The sequence below is a fragment of the Muscardinus avellanarius genome (assembly GCF_963383645.1).
Source record: "Muscardinus avellanarius genome assembly, chromosome: 8".
NCBI lineage: Eukaryota > Metazoa > Chordata > Mammalia > Rodentia > Gliridae > Muscardinus > Muscardinus avellanarius.
In genome coordinates, this window is record NC_137794.1 from 103,227,515 (window position 1) to 103,243,565 (window position 16,051).

At 46.4% G+C, this 16,051-nt stretch overlaps 1 protein-coding gene across 1 annotated transcript in view; it reads right to left on the reverse strand.

The window, feature by feature from the left end:
- RMND1 (required for meiotic nuclear division 1 homolog) overlaps positions 1 to 13,311 on the reverse strand; it is a gene marked incomplete at both ends in the record, with an annotated part of 40,365 nt that extends 27,054 nt beyond the window's left edge. Inside the window, 3 exons of the mRNA XM_080700247.1 lie at positions 3,492 to 3,567; positions 5,640 to 5,748; positions 12,808 to 13,311. Of these exons, the coding sequence (XP_080556373.1) occupies positions 3,492 to 3,567; positions 5,640 to 5,748; positions 12,808 to 13,311 (689 nt within the window). The remainder of the gene's footprint in view (positions 1 to 3,491; positions 3,568 to 5,639; positions 5,749 to 12,807) is intronic.
- Between the last annotated feature and the right edge of the window lie 2,740 nt (positions 13,312 to 16,051).

Below are 16,051 nucleotides of genomic sequence, written 5' to 3' on the forward strand. Positions count from 1 at the left end.
CTGTTACCCCTCTGAGACAGGACTAATATCTAGAATATATAAAGAGCTCAATAAACAACACCAAAAAAATTAACCCAATTAAAAAAATGGATGGTTGAGGGCATGGTGGTGGACACTTATAATTCCAGTACGTGGGAAACTGAGACAGGAGGATCGCAGGTTCACAGCCAGCCTCAGCTACTTAGTGGGACTCTGTTTAAAATAAAGACTAAAAAATCGGGCAAGGCAGAGCATGGTGGCGCACGCTTGTAATCCCCGCGCTTGGGAGGCTGAGACAGGAGGATTGCACGGGTTCGAAGCCAGCCTCAGCTACTTAGGCTTTCAGCAACTTAGTGAGACCCTGTTTCCAAATAAAATATAAAAAAGGTCTGGGAGTATAGCCTGGAGGTAGAAAGCCTCTGCATTCCACCCCAGTACCACCAAAAAAAAAAAAAAAAAAAAAAAAAAAAAATGGGCTAGGGATGTAGTTCGGAGGTAGAATGCCCTTGGGTTCCATTCCCACTACAGAAAACAGAAGAAAAGAAGAAAAAAAAAGGGGGCGATTAAACTGAATACATACTTCTTATAAGAAATACAAGTGGCCAACAAATACATGAAAAATGTTTAACATCATTAGCAGTCAGGGAAATGCAAATCAAAACTACACTGTGACTCCAGTTAATTTTTTCAGCCAGGCGTGGTGGCGCACACTTGTAATCCCCATGCTTGGGAGGCGGAGACAGGAGGATCTTGCTGGCTTAAGAGACCCTGCTTCCAAATAAAAATATAAAATGGGTCTGGGAGTGTAGCCCGGAGGTAGAAGGGTTTCCAGGAACCCCAGTACCACCAAAAAAACAACAACAAAAAAAACTTTTTCAAAGGTAATCATCAAGAACATAAACAATAGCTGGGCGTGGTGGCACACGCTTATAATCCCAGTACTCGAGAGGCCGAGACAGGAGATCGCACAGGTTCGAAGCCAGCCTCAGCTACTTAGTGAGGCTCTCAGCAACTTAGTGAAACCCTATTTCCAAATAAAGTATAAAAAATAGGTCTGGGAGTATAACCCATAGGTAGAAAAGCCCCTGGGTCCCACTTCCAGTACCACAAAACAGAACTAACAAAACACAAAGCCAGGCACAATGGTGCATGCCTGTAATCCCAGAACTCGGGAGGCTGAGACAGGAGGATCTCAGATTTGCTGCCAGTTTCAGCAACTTAGTGAGACCCCATTCCAAAATAAAAAAATAAAAGAGGTCTGCAGGTATAGCTCAGAGGTAGAAAGACCATGGACTCAATCCCCAGTACCATCAGCTGGGCATGGTGGCACACACTTTTAATTCCAGTATTTGGGAGGCTGAGACAGGAGGATCACGGCTCAAGGACAGCCTCAGCTACTTAGTGAGGCCCTTTGCAACTCAGTGAGACCGTTTCAAAATAAAGAATAAAAAATAGGGCTGGGGGTATAGCTCGGAGGTAGATGCCTTGGGTTCCATACCACAAAAAAAAGGGGGGGGGGCGGGAAAGAGAATACAAACAATAAATGCTGGCAAGATGTGGGAACTAAGAACTTATCCAGTATTTGTGGGATTGGGATAGTACAATCAGTATGGGATAGTACAATCGAAACACGAGGAATGGAACTACCATATGACCCGGCTACACTGCCCTTCAGGATCTTTCCAAAGGAATCAGAATACTGCACTGACACACGCATATCTGCTTATAGCAGCACAGCCCACAAGAGCCGCATTATGGAACCGGCAATTCGGCGGTGTGTATACACAATGGAGCTCTACTGGCCACAAAGAAGAACACAGCTGTGTCCTCTGCAGGAAATGGGTGACTAGGAAACGGCGGGCTCAGTGAGGCGAGCCAGTCTCAGGAGTCACAGTCTCACCTCTCTCATCTGCAGAAGCCAGAGAGGAAACAGGGAAAACAGGGGCTCGGTCCAGTGAGGGAGCAGCTGGACAGCGGAGGGCGGAGGGCTGCGGGACGGAGGAGGCACCTGAGGAGGCCACAGGGCCAGGAACGCTTTGTCTGTATGTGAAGGTATCCCCATCCACCTCGCGAACACCTGTGGGTGGGAGGATGGGATGCAGGGAGAAATACAAGTGACTGGGCGTGTATGGATGCACTACTTTGAGCCTCACTATGTTATGCAATTAGAATCCGCCAATAAAAGTATAAAAAAATTTAAGAAAAATTCTGAGACCCCCTCACTTTAGCTCTCATTGGTCTAATTCTTTTTTCTTTTTTTTTTTTTTTCTCTTTTAATGCACTACTGGGGATAGAACCCAGGAGCATTCTACCTCCAAGCTACACTCCCAGCCCTATTTTTATTCTTTATTTTTTGTTTTGGTTCTTTTTTCTTTTTTTCTTTTTTTTTTGGTGGTACTGGGGTTCCTGGAAGCCCTTTTACCTCCGGGCTACACTCTCAGACCTATTTTATACTTTTTATCTGGAAACAGGGTCTCTTAAGCCAGTGCAGCGGGCTTCGAACCAGCGTGATCCTCCTGTTTCTGCCTCCCAAGCGCAGGGATTACAGGCACGCGCCACCATGCCCGGCAATTATTCTTTATTTTTTAAACAGGGTCTCACTGAGTTGCAAAGGGCCTAAGTAGCTGAGGCTGGCCGCGAACACGGATCCCCCCGTCTCAGCCTCCCAAGTACTGAGATTATAAGCGTGCGCTGCCACGCCCTGCTCTCAGTAGGCCAATTCTTTTTTTTTTTTCTTTTTTTTTTTTTTGGTGGTACTGGGGTTCCTGGAAGCCCTTCTACCTCCGGGCTACACTCCCAGATCTATTTTATATTTTTGAAACAGGGTCTCTTACACCAGCGCGGCTGGCTTCGAACCTGCGCGATCCTCCTGTCTCCGCCTCCCAAGCGCGGGGATTACAAGCGTGCGCACCACGCCCGGCTTCAGTAGGCCAATTCTGTCACGGGCAAAGAATAAAGGATCATGCGTTTCTTCACTGTGGAATACAGAATACAGCGGGTTCAGTGGATGCAGCTCCCACCTCCTCGGTGCTCAGAGCAGCTGCGATGAGGGGGCTGCAGGCGCTCTGAATCAACTCAGGCTTTGGCAGAATTTAGATCTAAACAGAATAGACTTGGTTTCATGTCAAGTCCGGTATGATGAGCTGTTTTAGGCGAGGAATTATGGCCCTGAGTTTCCGTGCTGGAGGAAGAAAAGGGGGAAATGGAAGGGAGGTAAGAGAGAAGGGCCCCTTGTCACCTCTCAGACACTTCTTCAGTAAACAGCCCAGCAGACCTGTTGGTCTCTTTGCATTTCAGCATGACCCAGGTCGGATCCTCGAGGAATGGCCAACCTAGAAAACCCAGCGTGGGGCGCAGCCTACAAGGGCGTGCGGTCAGCGCCGTGGGGCTACGAAGACGCACTGCGGCGCCAGCAAACTCATGCTGAATGCACAGCCCTTAGGAGAGGCTCATGTACCCCGGGACCAGGACGACCCGACCAGTACCCCCCCGGAGCGTCCCTCCTGTCTCACCTGAAGAAGAACACTGTTCCGGGGTCACCTTCCTTGGCAGAATTTTCCACACCCATCACCAAAATATTTGCTGCATCTGTAATTTAAAACAAATCAACAGTTATGTCACAAGGTGATATAAAGGTCACCTGTAAACATTTGATTAAACTACTTATGGTCCTTTTTTTTTTTTCCTCTTTTTTGGTGATTGAGCCTTAGGGTGCTTTACCACTGAGCTACATTCTCAGCCCTTTTTAAATTTTATTTTGAAACAAGGTTTTGCTATATTGCTGAGGCTAGCCTCAAACTTGTGATCCTCCGTATCAGCCTCCCAAATACGGGGATTATAGGTGTAAACCACTGGCCCCACTTATGCTCACTTTATACACCACAAAGTGCTCCAGAACACAACCTCCAACCTTCTACTAGGACCTTGGAACAGGTTTACGATGTGAAAATAAAAAACCCTTACACATGACTTTCCTAAAACAAGCCACAGCCCGTGATAGCATTATTAGTGCTATTTACAACCGCTCACTCACACTCATTTTGATTTAGTAATCACTGGTCCAGGTAAGATGCATTAATGTGTTAGGTTCAATACAATAATGTCCATAAATTATGAATCTTTCTACAAAATTAATTTCAAATATGACATAGAAAATTAACATATTCTAGTCCTTCAAATGCCACTTTATTAATAATGTAATTTTAATACTCCCAAACTACTCATCCTGCTGCATTGCGAAGGGCCTCGCTAAGTACCTGAGGCTGGCTGTGAACCGCCATCCTCCAGTCTTAGCCTCCTGAATGCTGGGATTACAAGCGTGCGCCACCACACCCAGCCTCTGGCTAAATAACTTTTTTTTTTTGCGGGTCTGGGGATGGAACCCAGAGACATTTGACCTCTGAGCTATAACACCAGCCCTATTTTTTATTGTTTATTTTGAAACAGGGCTCACTAGGTTACGGAGGGCCTCACTAAGTAGCTGAGGCTGTCGGTGAACTGCGATCTTCTGGTATCAACCTCCGGGATGCTGGGATAACAAGCATGTGCCACCATGCCGGGCTCAATAACTTTTTTTGTTTTGTTTTTTTGTGGTACTGGGGGTGGAACCCAGAGGCTTTCTACCTCCGGGCTATACTCCCAGACCTATTTTATATTTTATTTGGAAACAGGGTCTCACTAAGTTGCTGAGAGCCTCACTAAGTAGTTGAGGCTGGCTTTGAACCCATGTGATCCTCCCGTCTCAGCCTCCCAAGCGCGGGGATCACAAGCATGCGCCACCACGCCCGGTGTTGTAAATAACTCTTCAATGTGACAGAGGAGAAGCAGCATGGGGATTTGGGTGGGGTAAGTGTCCCAAAGGTGCGGTCTCTGGCCTGTGATGCTATTAGGAGGTAGAACCTTTGGGAGATGAACCCTCGTGAAAGGAAGTTGGTACACTAGGGGTGGGAGGTGGCCTTGACAGGGCTACTGGACGTGGCCCACTTCTTTCTTTGCTTATCAGCCACCATGGGGAGAAAACTCCTCTGGCACACGCTCCCGCCATGATGCGCTATTTCACCCCAGGTCCAAAAGCAATGGATCAACCGACTACAGACAAAAATTCCAAAACTGTGAGCTAAAGTAAACTTTTCTTCCTTATAATTTGATTTATCTCGGGTATTTGTTACAGTAATAGAAAGATAATTAATACATATGGCCTCGGATCATCCCAACTAATTGTGATCCTATAAATAAACAGAATCTGAGAACTCGCTTTCTCTCTGTATAACATTATATACTTTCTTTCTTTTATTTTTTATTTTTTTGGTGGTACTGGGGGTGGAACCCAGAGGCTTTTCTTCCTCCAGGCTATACTCCCAGACCTATTTTTTTTTCATACTTTATTTGGAAGCATGATCTCACTTAGTACCTGAGGCTGGCTTCAAACCTGCGCGATCCTCCTGTCTCAGCCTCCCAAGCGTGGGGATTACAAGCGTGCACCACCACGCCCGGCTATATACTTTCTTTATATGACATTTCTATAAAAGTATCTGGCATCACCTTTACATGCTTACAGTAGAAAATGAAATGTTAACAAATGCATACTTAAGACAATCTCAGAGGAAAATGATTTCCTAATCCATCTTAACATACTTGGCCCCAGGTTCAAGCAGAAGTACCTCGAGGCAGGGTCGTTACTTCCACATACCCATGGGAGGTCAGGTCTTGCGAGAGAGTCCCCAGGTGATACTCATCTGCCGTTGCAAACGCGGTGCAGTGCATCAGGTTCTGTTGCGGGAAGAGGACACGGCGCGTTACCAGGGGGCTCAGGCACACAGGCTCCTGGTCCCGCAGAGGACCCGCCTGGCCAACCGTGCGCCTCAGAGTCGTCTTCAAACATCTCAAAGGTTCATACAAGAGATGTTATAAGAGGCTGAGACAGGAGGATCGCGCAGGTTCGAAGCCAGCCTCAGCTACTTAGTGAGGCTCTCAGCAACTTAGTGAGACCCTGTTTCCAAATAAAATAGAAAATGGGTCTGGGAGTGTAGCCCAGAGGTAGAAAAGTCTCTGGGTTCTATCCCCAGTACCACAAAAAAAAAAAAAAAAAAAAGAGATGTGATAAAGATGAAGGCAATATTGTGAAGAAGTCATAATGTTGGCAAGCCCAAATCACCTTACCAAAGAGGCCCCATATGAAAAAAACGATTAGGTTACAGAGGGGCAAATATCAGCGCAACCTACAAAGAGCACCTGCTCTGCTAGTCAGAAAGCCGGCCGGAATCCTGAAAGGGAGCCACTGAACCAGGCGCCACACGGGGCCTGGATGGTTGACTATTTAGGGCCACTTTGATGAGACTCTTTAGAGTCTCAACCCTCTCCTGCCTCGACTCCTTTCAGAGAAGCGTTAATGTCTGAGGTCCCTGCATGGCTTGTTGCTAGTCTGATACAGGCAGGGGTGACATGATACCCACAAAGGGATGGCAGCACTTTCTCTGGCTAATAGTAAACAAAGAACCTGCAAATCTGAGGACTGTTCTGACTCGGCTGGCTCTTTGCTGTGATTCCTGCTGGTATAGCCACGTTGACGGTCAAGTCGTGAGCGTCTTACACATTATACGATGCTGAGCACTAAGGCAGTGGTTTTCCAAACTGTAGGTTATAACCCATGAGTCAGTCCTGATACCAACCTGACTGGCCTGAGCCAGCCTTTTGTTTATTTACACTTTTGTTTCTCACAGCCTGCTTCAATTATGTAAGTGGCTCATCTGTGCTATAATGCACACTATTTTGAACTCTCAAAGAATGGGACACGGCAAGTCATTTAATCACTACTTCCATTAAAAAAAAAACACAAACATACTCTAAGCCGGGCATGGTGGAGCACACCTGTAATCCCAGCATAGGGAGGCTGAGACAGGAGGATCACTGTTTGCAACAGCCTCTGCTACTTAGTGAGGCTCTTTGCAACTCAATGAAACCCTGTTTCAAAATAAAGAACAAAAAGATGGGGCTGGGGTGTTGCTCAGAGGTAGACTGCCCCTGGGATACATCCCCGGTACCACAAAAAACAAACAAAACAAACAAACAAAACAAAAAAACTCCTGAGCTCCAAATAGAAAACTGTTATAGGATTTCTGAAGATTTTCCTTTTTTCTCAGTATCTTCTATTCAGCTTGGTTCAAAGTTCTCTTCAATGTCAGATGTGTAACTTGTTTGCTATACTAATCTATTTACATTGTGGCTTCTTTTCCATTAATAAATTATTCACGAGTTATAAAACTGGACTTTTTGGACATCTTTCTTTGGTTTTGTTTCCTTTGCTTTTAAATTTCAAGTTTTTACTTAGGTCCCTTTTGTAAAGAGAACACAAAACCACGGAAGGCCTTGTCTTGGCATTTTCTTCTTTGTGTATGTGGTACTGGGGACCGGCCCCAGGGGTGCTCTACCACTGAGCTAAACCCCAGCCTTTTTAAAAATTTTGAGCCAAGTTCTCACCAAGTTGCCCAGGCTGGCCTTGAACTTGCGATCTTTGTGCCTCAGCCTCCCAAGGGGCTCGGGTTACAGGCATGAGCCACTGTGCCCACCACTGTCCTCTATGAATGAAAGGCACCGCGACTTTGTGAGAAGCCCTCACGTTCACACACAGCTTCTCCAGGCCCTTTGCACGAGGTACATGCACATATGTAAAGCAAATTCAGGTTTTAGAATGGGGATTGACAACTTGTACTTAAATAGACGTGCCAAAAATCCTTAAAACAGTTCTGGAGTTTAGGCCCCAGATTTAGACCTTTCTATTTTAAAATGTGAAACAACAATGTTGTATTTCGGTATGTTTTGTTTTTCTGGTCACAGAAAAGCATGGTCCAGCAGATGGGGCTAAAAATCTATATATGATTCTAACCTTAATAGCATTACTTGCTTTGAAAAACATTTTGTATCCATGCACTATTACTGAATAAAGTCAGTATATTTAATGGCAACGTTGCTTCTCCTCTGATCGGGGTTATAAGAAACGTACATCTGCTCTTTGCCCTCGGCTCCTGGTGCAGAGCTCCTAAAGCCCTTGCAATTCGCTACGTGATACGGACTGAAAAGAACATCTTTTGTTTAATATCTGGTCTCTGCCTCTGATTCCGAGCACACAGCTTCTAAATACCCTGGAATTTCTTCAGTGATAGAAACCATTTTCTTTTGCTAGTAATGGGGATTGTGCCCAGGGGCATTCGACTTCTGAGCTACACCCCCAGCCCCTTTTATTCTTTGGTTTGACATAGGGTCTTGCTAAGTTGCTAAGGCTGGCCCCCAACCTGCAACCCTCCTGTCGACCTCCCAGGCGCTGGGATTCCAGGCGAGGCTGTAAGCCGGCTCCGCCTTCTGTTCTAATGAGATTCTAGGTGGACCACTTAGAGCGTTCAGCGTTCAGCTCCTGGAAGACGGGACATGTTTAAGAAGCAGTGGTGCTGCTCTGCTACGTTACAAGCCAACAAGATGTGGGCTGAATAACTGGACAGGTTATGATTTTTGCCAAGGAGCCAGGTAGAGAGTTAAATCCAATATGGAGGGGGAATGAATCCTGACTCAGTCAATTCCAAACACATGCCCTGGAGCGAGTGTGCAGACAGGAAGTGCACAGGTTTCTTATTCCAAGCAGAGCCTCCCCTTGTCCCAGTCCTGTGTGGTGGAAAGGTTTCCCACAGCTAAGTCACCAGCCTTACAACCCACACGCAAGCGCAATGGGGCGGCTTTGAGAAGGACAAAAGCCAGTGTTGAGTCCTGGGGCTCTATTGCTTGGTCTTGTCTCAAGACTGCTTTCTCTATAAAAGGTAAATACTTGGAAAATAATGATTCACAATTACATTACCTCAAATCACTTTAGAAACAGGAGCTTTCCTATTATTTTCCTGTGCATTTAGACAAAATACTGCTTTGCTTTTGCAAAACTCCAACTGATGTCACTATACATGTATTCTCTGAAAGGACCCACAAAATACATGTCTTCTGAACTTCAGTGCTGGAAAAAGTGATTTCTCTTACATTTGCAACCCACAACCCTGGAAAATCTAACCTCAAGCTAGAATGCACAACCCTGGAGGATTCCCCCCTTTATCTTAAATTATGGGGCTTCTCAGAACTAAACATTCTACTCAACTAGATAACGTTTATTTCTCTGTTCACATCAAATGTGTGCTAATTTGCAACTCTGTTGAATTTTGAAAATTGACTTTAAATTCTTTCCTGGAAGGATGCAGAAAAAAGTCCTAAATAAAAATGAAAAGAATAATAACATTTAGAAAAATTGCTTCCAAGGGCCGGGCATGGCGGCGCACGCTTGTAATCCCAGCATTCAGGAGGTGGAGACCGGAGGATCACAGTTCACAGACAGCCTCAGCTACTTGGTGAGGGAGGCCCCTTGCAATTCAGTGAGACCCTATTTCAAAAATAAAGAATAAAAAAAAAATTAGGGCTGGGAGTGTCGCTCAGAGGTAGTATGCCCCTGGGTTCCATCCCAGTACTGAAAAAAAAAAAAAAAAAAAAAAGGAAAAGGAAAAAAAGAAAAGAAAAATTGCTTCCAAATCTAAAGAAAGCCTGAAGAAAAAAATCATCCTGGAGCTGTAACCACAACTAGGTGGGCTGGAGACTCCCCAGTTACAGAGTAACCTTTCCACCACACATGATTGAGACAAGGGATGCTCTGGTATCAGAAAGCTGGGAGCCGGGTGTGGTGGCGCACGCTTGAAATCCCAGCATTCAGGAGGGTGAGACAGGAGGACCCCAGTTCGCGGCCAGCCTCAGCTACATAGGGAGGCCCTTTGCAATTTAGTGAGACCCTGTTTCAAAATAAAGAATGAAAAATAGGGCTGGGGTGTAGCTTGGGGATAGAATGCCCCTGGGTCCCATCCCCAGCAACACACACACACACACGCACACACATGCACACACACGTACACACACGAACGCTGTGAACTTCGTGTCTACACACTTGCTGCAGAGCAACCAATAATCACAAAAAAGGTGGCTTCTTGGTCCGTATCAGCTTCCTTGCAGAAAACTGGATGTGTGGTGCTGTTAGACAAAGAAAATGTGAGTTGACCTTTTATGGTCTGCCAAGGATTCAGGTTTCTACCCCAAGTGGTACCTCAGTACTAAGTGGCCTAGAATACTAAATTTGCCAGAGCACAGTAGGCTCTTGGAAGAGGCAGGAGCGAGGGCAGCTTCTGCAAATGTTTCCATCCTGTATTTTCTGGGCCTAGAGAAATCACCGCAGGAGTGAAACCAAACCAGAACCCAGCAAAGAGCATTCATTACCTCCTCACTCCCAAGCTGAGGGCTCGTCACGAAGCATACCTGCAGGATGAAGCTGCCCCCCAAAAAAAACAAATCTCAGCCCAGATTAGACTTGTTCAGGTTCTACCTCTTAGAATTAAGGTTTGAAGCAGACACTTTAATCTGTTCTTCTGGTAGATTCAGAAGAACTAAGCAAGTTTTAAATATTGACATTCCTGCCGGGCGTGGTGGTGCACGCTTGTAATCCCAGCACTGGGAGGTTGAGACCTGAGGATCGCAGACAGCCTCAGCTACTCAGTGAGGCCCTTTGCAACTCAGTGAGACCCGGTTTCAAAATAAAGAATAAGCCAGGCGCGGTGGCGCACGCTTGTAATCCCTGCACTTGGGAGGCGGAGACAGGAGGATTGCGCAGGTTCGAAGCCAGCCGCGCTGGCTTAAGAGACCCTGTTTCCAAATAAAAAATATAAAAAATAGGTCTGGGAGTGTAGCTTGGAGGTAGAAGGGCTTCCAGAAACCCCAGTACAACCAAAAATAAATAAATATTTAAAAAATAAAGAATAAAAAATAGGGCAGGGGGTGTAGCTTGGAGGTCGAATGCCTCTGGGTTCCATCCCCAGACCAACAACAACAACAACAACAAAACAACAACAAAAATGACGTTCCCTGTTTTCTCCTTGAAACAGGCCTTGCTGTGTTGCTTAGGCTGGTCTCAAACCCCAAGGCTCAGGTGATCGTCCTGCCTCAGCCTCCCAAAACATGCGCCACCACGCCTAGCTCTACATTCTCCTGCCTCTTTTCCAACGTAACAAATATTTATTAAGTACAAGGTACCATTCTAGGTATTATGCAAGATACAGAGGTTAAAAACAGGGCTTGACCCTGACCTTAAATTGTTTACCACTTAAGAGAAAAGCAAACTGCTGCTGAAAAGTTCCCCAAAACCTCCTAACTATAAGCAACACCCCCCCCCCCTTTAACTTCCAGAAATAAAAGCAAAAACCCTCTTCCTTGCTGGTTTTGGTTGTACCCTGGCCTGTCGTTCCATCACCCACCCCCATACCATAACAAAGGCTAACAAATACTTGCCTGTCTGCACAGTCACACCTTTTTACTTATTTTTCTGGGGGATACTGGGGATTGAACCCAGGGGCATTCTAATTCTACCTCTGAGATACACCCCAGGCCTTTCATTTATTTATTTTTTTGGTGGTACTAGGGGTGGAATCCAGGGCTTTTCTACTTCCGGGCTATACTCCCAGACCTATTTTATACTTTATTTGGAAACAGGGTCTACGCTGCTGAGAGCCTCACTAAGTAGCTGAAGCTGGCTTCAAACCTGTGCGATCCTCCTGTCTCAGCCTCCCAAGCGCTGTGACTGCAAGCGTGCGCCACCACGCCCGGCTCATTTGTTTACTTTTGAAAGAGAATCTCACTATATTGCTAAGGCTGGCCTCGATCCTGCCCTCCCTCGCGTCGCAGCCTCCCAAGTAGTACTGGGATTACAGTGGGCATGTCTGGCTGTCTTTTAAATTTGATGTAGAATTTCTAGGATGATTTTGTTTGTTTTTTGTTTTTGGTCGTACTAGGGATGGAACCCAGGGGCATTCTACCTCCAAGCTACATCCCCAGCTCTATTTTCTTTTCTTTCTTTCTTTTTTTTTTTTTTTTTTTGGTGGTACTGGAGTTCCTGGAAACCCTTCTACCTCCGGTCTACACTTCCAGACCTATTTTTATATTTTTATTTGGAAACAGGGCCTCTTAAGCCAGCGAGGTTGGCTTCGAACCTGCGCGATCCTCCTGTCTCCACCTCCCAAGCGCGGGGATTACAAGCGTGTGCCACCACGCCCGGCTTCTTAGATGATTTTTTATAGAGTACTTTTTTTTTCTTTATTTTGAGGGTCTGGGGATGGAACCCAGGGGCCTTCAACCTCCAAGCTATACCCCCTGCCCCATTTTTTATTCTTTATTTTGAAACAGGGTCTCACTGAGTTGCAGAGGGCCTAAGTAGCTGAGGCTGTCTGCGAACCGTGATTCCCTGGTCTCAGCCTCCTGAATGCTGGGATTACAAGTGTGCCCCACCATGCTCAGCTAAAATACATCTTTTTTTTTACAGTTCCACTCTGCAATTAGACTTGTTTTCTTAGGCCATTAATCCTTTATTGGTATCACTAATTTTTTTTTTTTTTTTGGCAGTGCTGGGGATGGAACCCAGGGGCATTCTACCTATGAGCTACACCCTCAGTCCTATTTTTTTATTTTCTGAAACAGGGTCTGAGTTGTGAAGGGCCTCGCTAAGTAGGTGAGGCTGTGAACCATGATCCTCCGGTCTCCACGTCCCAAATGCTGGGATTACAAGCATGCGCCACCACACCCGGCTAGTATCACTAATTCTTAAAAATTGAGATTATTTTTAAGTGTGTGTGGATATGTTAGGCTCTGAAGGTCTTGAAAGAAATCCAAGTGGCTGCCAGTACTAACACGAGGGCAAGGCTTGGTGTGAGGCACGCTAGTTTAGAGCACAATGGCCGGATTACATGGGCGCCAGGCACACACTGCTTTTACCTCGTTCTCGGACAGAACCGGGAGGTTGCTCCTGGACGGCTGTCTGGTCCTGGACGCTTTCAGTGGCCTTGCGATCTGCGGCAAGTCTTGTTTGGAAACAAACGTTTCAGTTGACACTGACGAGTAACGCTGCCTCAGTGTTTTTATAAACCACTTAGAACCCAGTAGCTTCGGTTTATGGGTCACTTTCCTGTGAACACCACACCATTTCATGGGTGGAGGGTACTCTCCATCCTGGCCACGCAGAGCAGTTAGCGGCGAGAGTTTGCTTGGATTTGGCATTCTCTGGCTCATTTCCAGGTTCTGTAACTTATTCAAACCACCAGCTGCTGTAACAGGAGAGAATGAATCCAAGTTCTGATGTACTGTCCGGGCGCGGCTGCATGCTGAATTTTCAAATTCCTTGGGTGGTCTTAATGCCAGATGAGCGAATCTTCGGCAGTGAGGTACTTTAGATGATACACTGTGAGATCCGGCCAGGGCTCTGAGAAGCCTGGCTGGCATGGTCACATCCTAAGATAAGAGGAACAAAAATTCACATCGGTTTTGTTAGCATTTAAAACGTGTGTGTGTGTGTGTGTGTGTGTGTGTGTGTGTGTACGATTTCCCTAGTAAATAGGCATAGGCATATTTCTTTTTCTTCTTTTTCTCTGCCCGCCCCCACCTTGGAGCTACACTTCCAGCCTTTTTATTTTCTTTGTGGTACTGGGGGTGGAACACAGTGGCTTTTCTACATCCAGGCTATACTCCCAGACCTATTTTATACTTTATTTGGAAACAGAATTTCACTAAGTTGTGAAGGGCTCACTAAGTAGCTGAGACTGGCCAAGAACTGAGATCCTCCTGTCTCAGCCTCCCAAATACTGGGATTACAAAATTGTCCCACCAGACCCGGGTTGTAAATAGGCATATTTCGTCAAAAATATATGAAACAGAAATATCTGAACTTAATTCTAATAAAAGAACAAAGTTAAAAAAATAAATTCAGGCCGGGCATGGTGGCACACATTTATAATCCCAGTACTTGAGAGGCTGAGACAAGAGGACCACAGGTTGGTAGCCAGATTTGGTTACAAAGGCCCTCCGCAACTTAGTGAGAACTTATTTCAGAATAAAAAATAAGCCAGGCACGGAGGCCCACCCTCGTAATCCTAGCATTTGGGAGGCTGAGACAGGAGGATCCAGGTTTGCGGACAGCCTTAGCTACTTAGTGAGGCCCTTTGCAACTCCGTGAAACCCTGTTTCAAAATAAAGAATAAAAAATAGGACTGGGGTGTAGCTTGGAGATAGAATTCCATCCCCAGTACTGGAAAAAAAAAAAATAGCTAGCATTGGTGTCGCGCACTTATAATCCCAGCACTGGTGAGGCTGAGATAGGAGAATCATGGTTCGTGGACAGCATCAGCTACTTAAGTAAGGCCCTTTGCAACTCAGTTGAGACCCTTTAAAAAAAAAATAGGGCTGAGGGTGTAGCTCGGAGATAGAATGCCTTGGGTTCCATCCCCAGTGACAAATATAAATAAATAATTAATTAAATAGGGCTGGGGGTGTAGCTCCGAGGTAGAATGCCCCTTGGTTCCATCCTTTGGGACTGGGAGTGCAGCTGAGATGTAGAATACCCTTGGGCTCAATCCCTAGTAACAATAAATAAATAAATAAATTAATTAATTAATTCAGGGCTGGCGGGCAAGTCAATGGTAGGGCACTTGCCTGGCATGTGTCAGGCTCTGGGTTTGGATCCCAACACCCTGCCCCCTTCAAAAAAAAAAATATATATATATAGTCATATACATATCTAAATATGCATCCTTTCCATTTTCATTTAGTTAACATTTGTCTTTCTGGCTGATAAGAAGATTATAAAGCTACCAACATAACAATGACCTTAAAAGAGAAAAAAGTGGAAGAACCCCCTTACCTCATCACATCAATTACTCAAGACAGCAGTGCTATAGATTATTGTCTTTACAATAGATAAGCAACTAGCCGAGGCCAGGGGTGCACCAGGCAGGGGCGGGTGTCCCTGCCATCAGTCCTCAGCTCTCCAGGCGGGGCAGGCATCTGCTACTGCTCATTTTTATTTTTGTGGTACAGGGGATAGAACCCAGGGACATTCTACCTCCAAGCTACACCTCCACCCCTATTTTTTATTCTTTATTTTGAAACAGGGTCTCACTGAGTTGCAAAGGGCCTCACTAAGGCACTGAGACTGGCCTCGAACTGCAATCCTACTGTCTCTGCCTCCCAAATACTGGAATTAGAGGTGTGGGCCATTGCGCCCAACAAGAACTGATTTTCAAAAGTGAGATACAAGCCATCTACTCCGTTCCTGGGCCCATTTCTACTTCTTAATAACAATAACCGCAATTAAGAAACCGGTTACATGCCGGGCTTGGTGGCGCACGCTTGTAATCCCCGCGCTTGGGAGGCTGAGGCAGGAGGATCGCGCAGGTTCGGAGCCAGCCTCAGCCACTTAGTGAGACCCTATTTCCAAATAAAATATAAAATGGGTCTGGGAGTATAGCCCGGAAGTTGAAAGCCTCTGGGTTCCACCCCCAGTACCACCAAAAAAAAAAAAAAAAAAAAAAGAAACAAACTGGTTACAGCCAGGCTACGATTCAATGGACACAAGTAGCGTTCATTCTGGGAGCACACCTTCCAATTCCTTAAGGTCCAAGTTATCTTAATCATCTCTGCAGCTACCACGATGCTCTAGCTCACAAATGGGGGCGGTAAGTGTTTGCTGACGCAGAGTGCTTTTTCCTCCCAGCTAAGTAGACCAAAGATCATCGCAGAGGTAGGGGTCATAGCGGTACTGACGAAATTTGGGTCCTAGGACGGCCGGGAGCCCGGGAGGAGACCACACACACGGTGCTAGGATCACACAGTGCTAGGGCAACGCAGTGCACTAACCTCTGCGCGGGAAGAGATGGCAGCGCCAAGGGTGCGAGCTCCCCGGGCAGGACCGCAGGGGAGGGGACAGCCGCCCGCTCCACCGCCAGCCTTGCTCTGGGGCAGGTGCTTCTCCCGGCGCCGGGCACTGCGCACGCGCAGCGCAGGCCGGCCCACGTGACCGCGCACGCACGTGACCATGCCCCGCCCCTTCCGGTCCCAGGCTCCCGGTCCTTCCGCCCGCGCCGCCCTCCGCTGTCGCCGCCTCCGTGCCCGGAAGGCCGCGGCGCCTGGAGGCGGCCGTTGTTCGTCGCTTGCGCGGGCACCTAATAAAGTTTTTCATTCAAAAGCA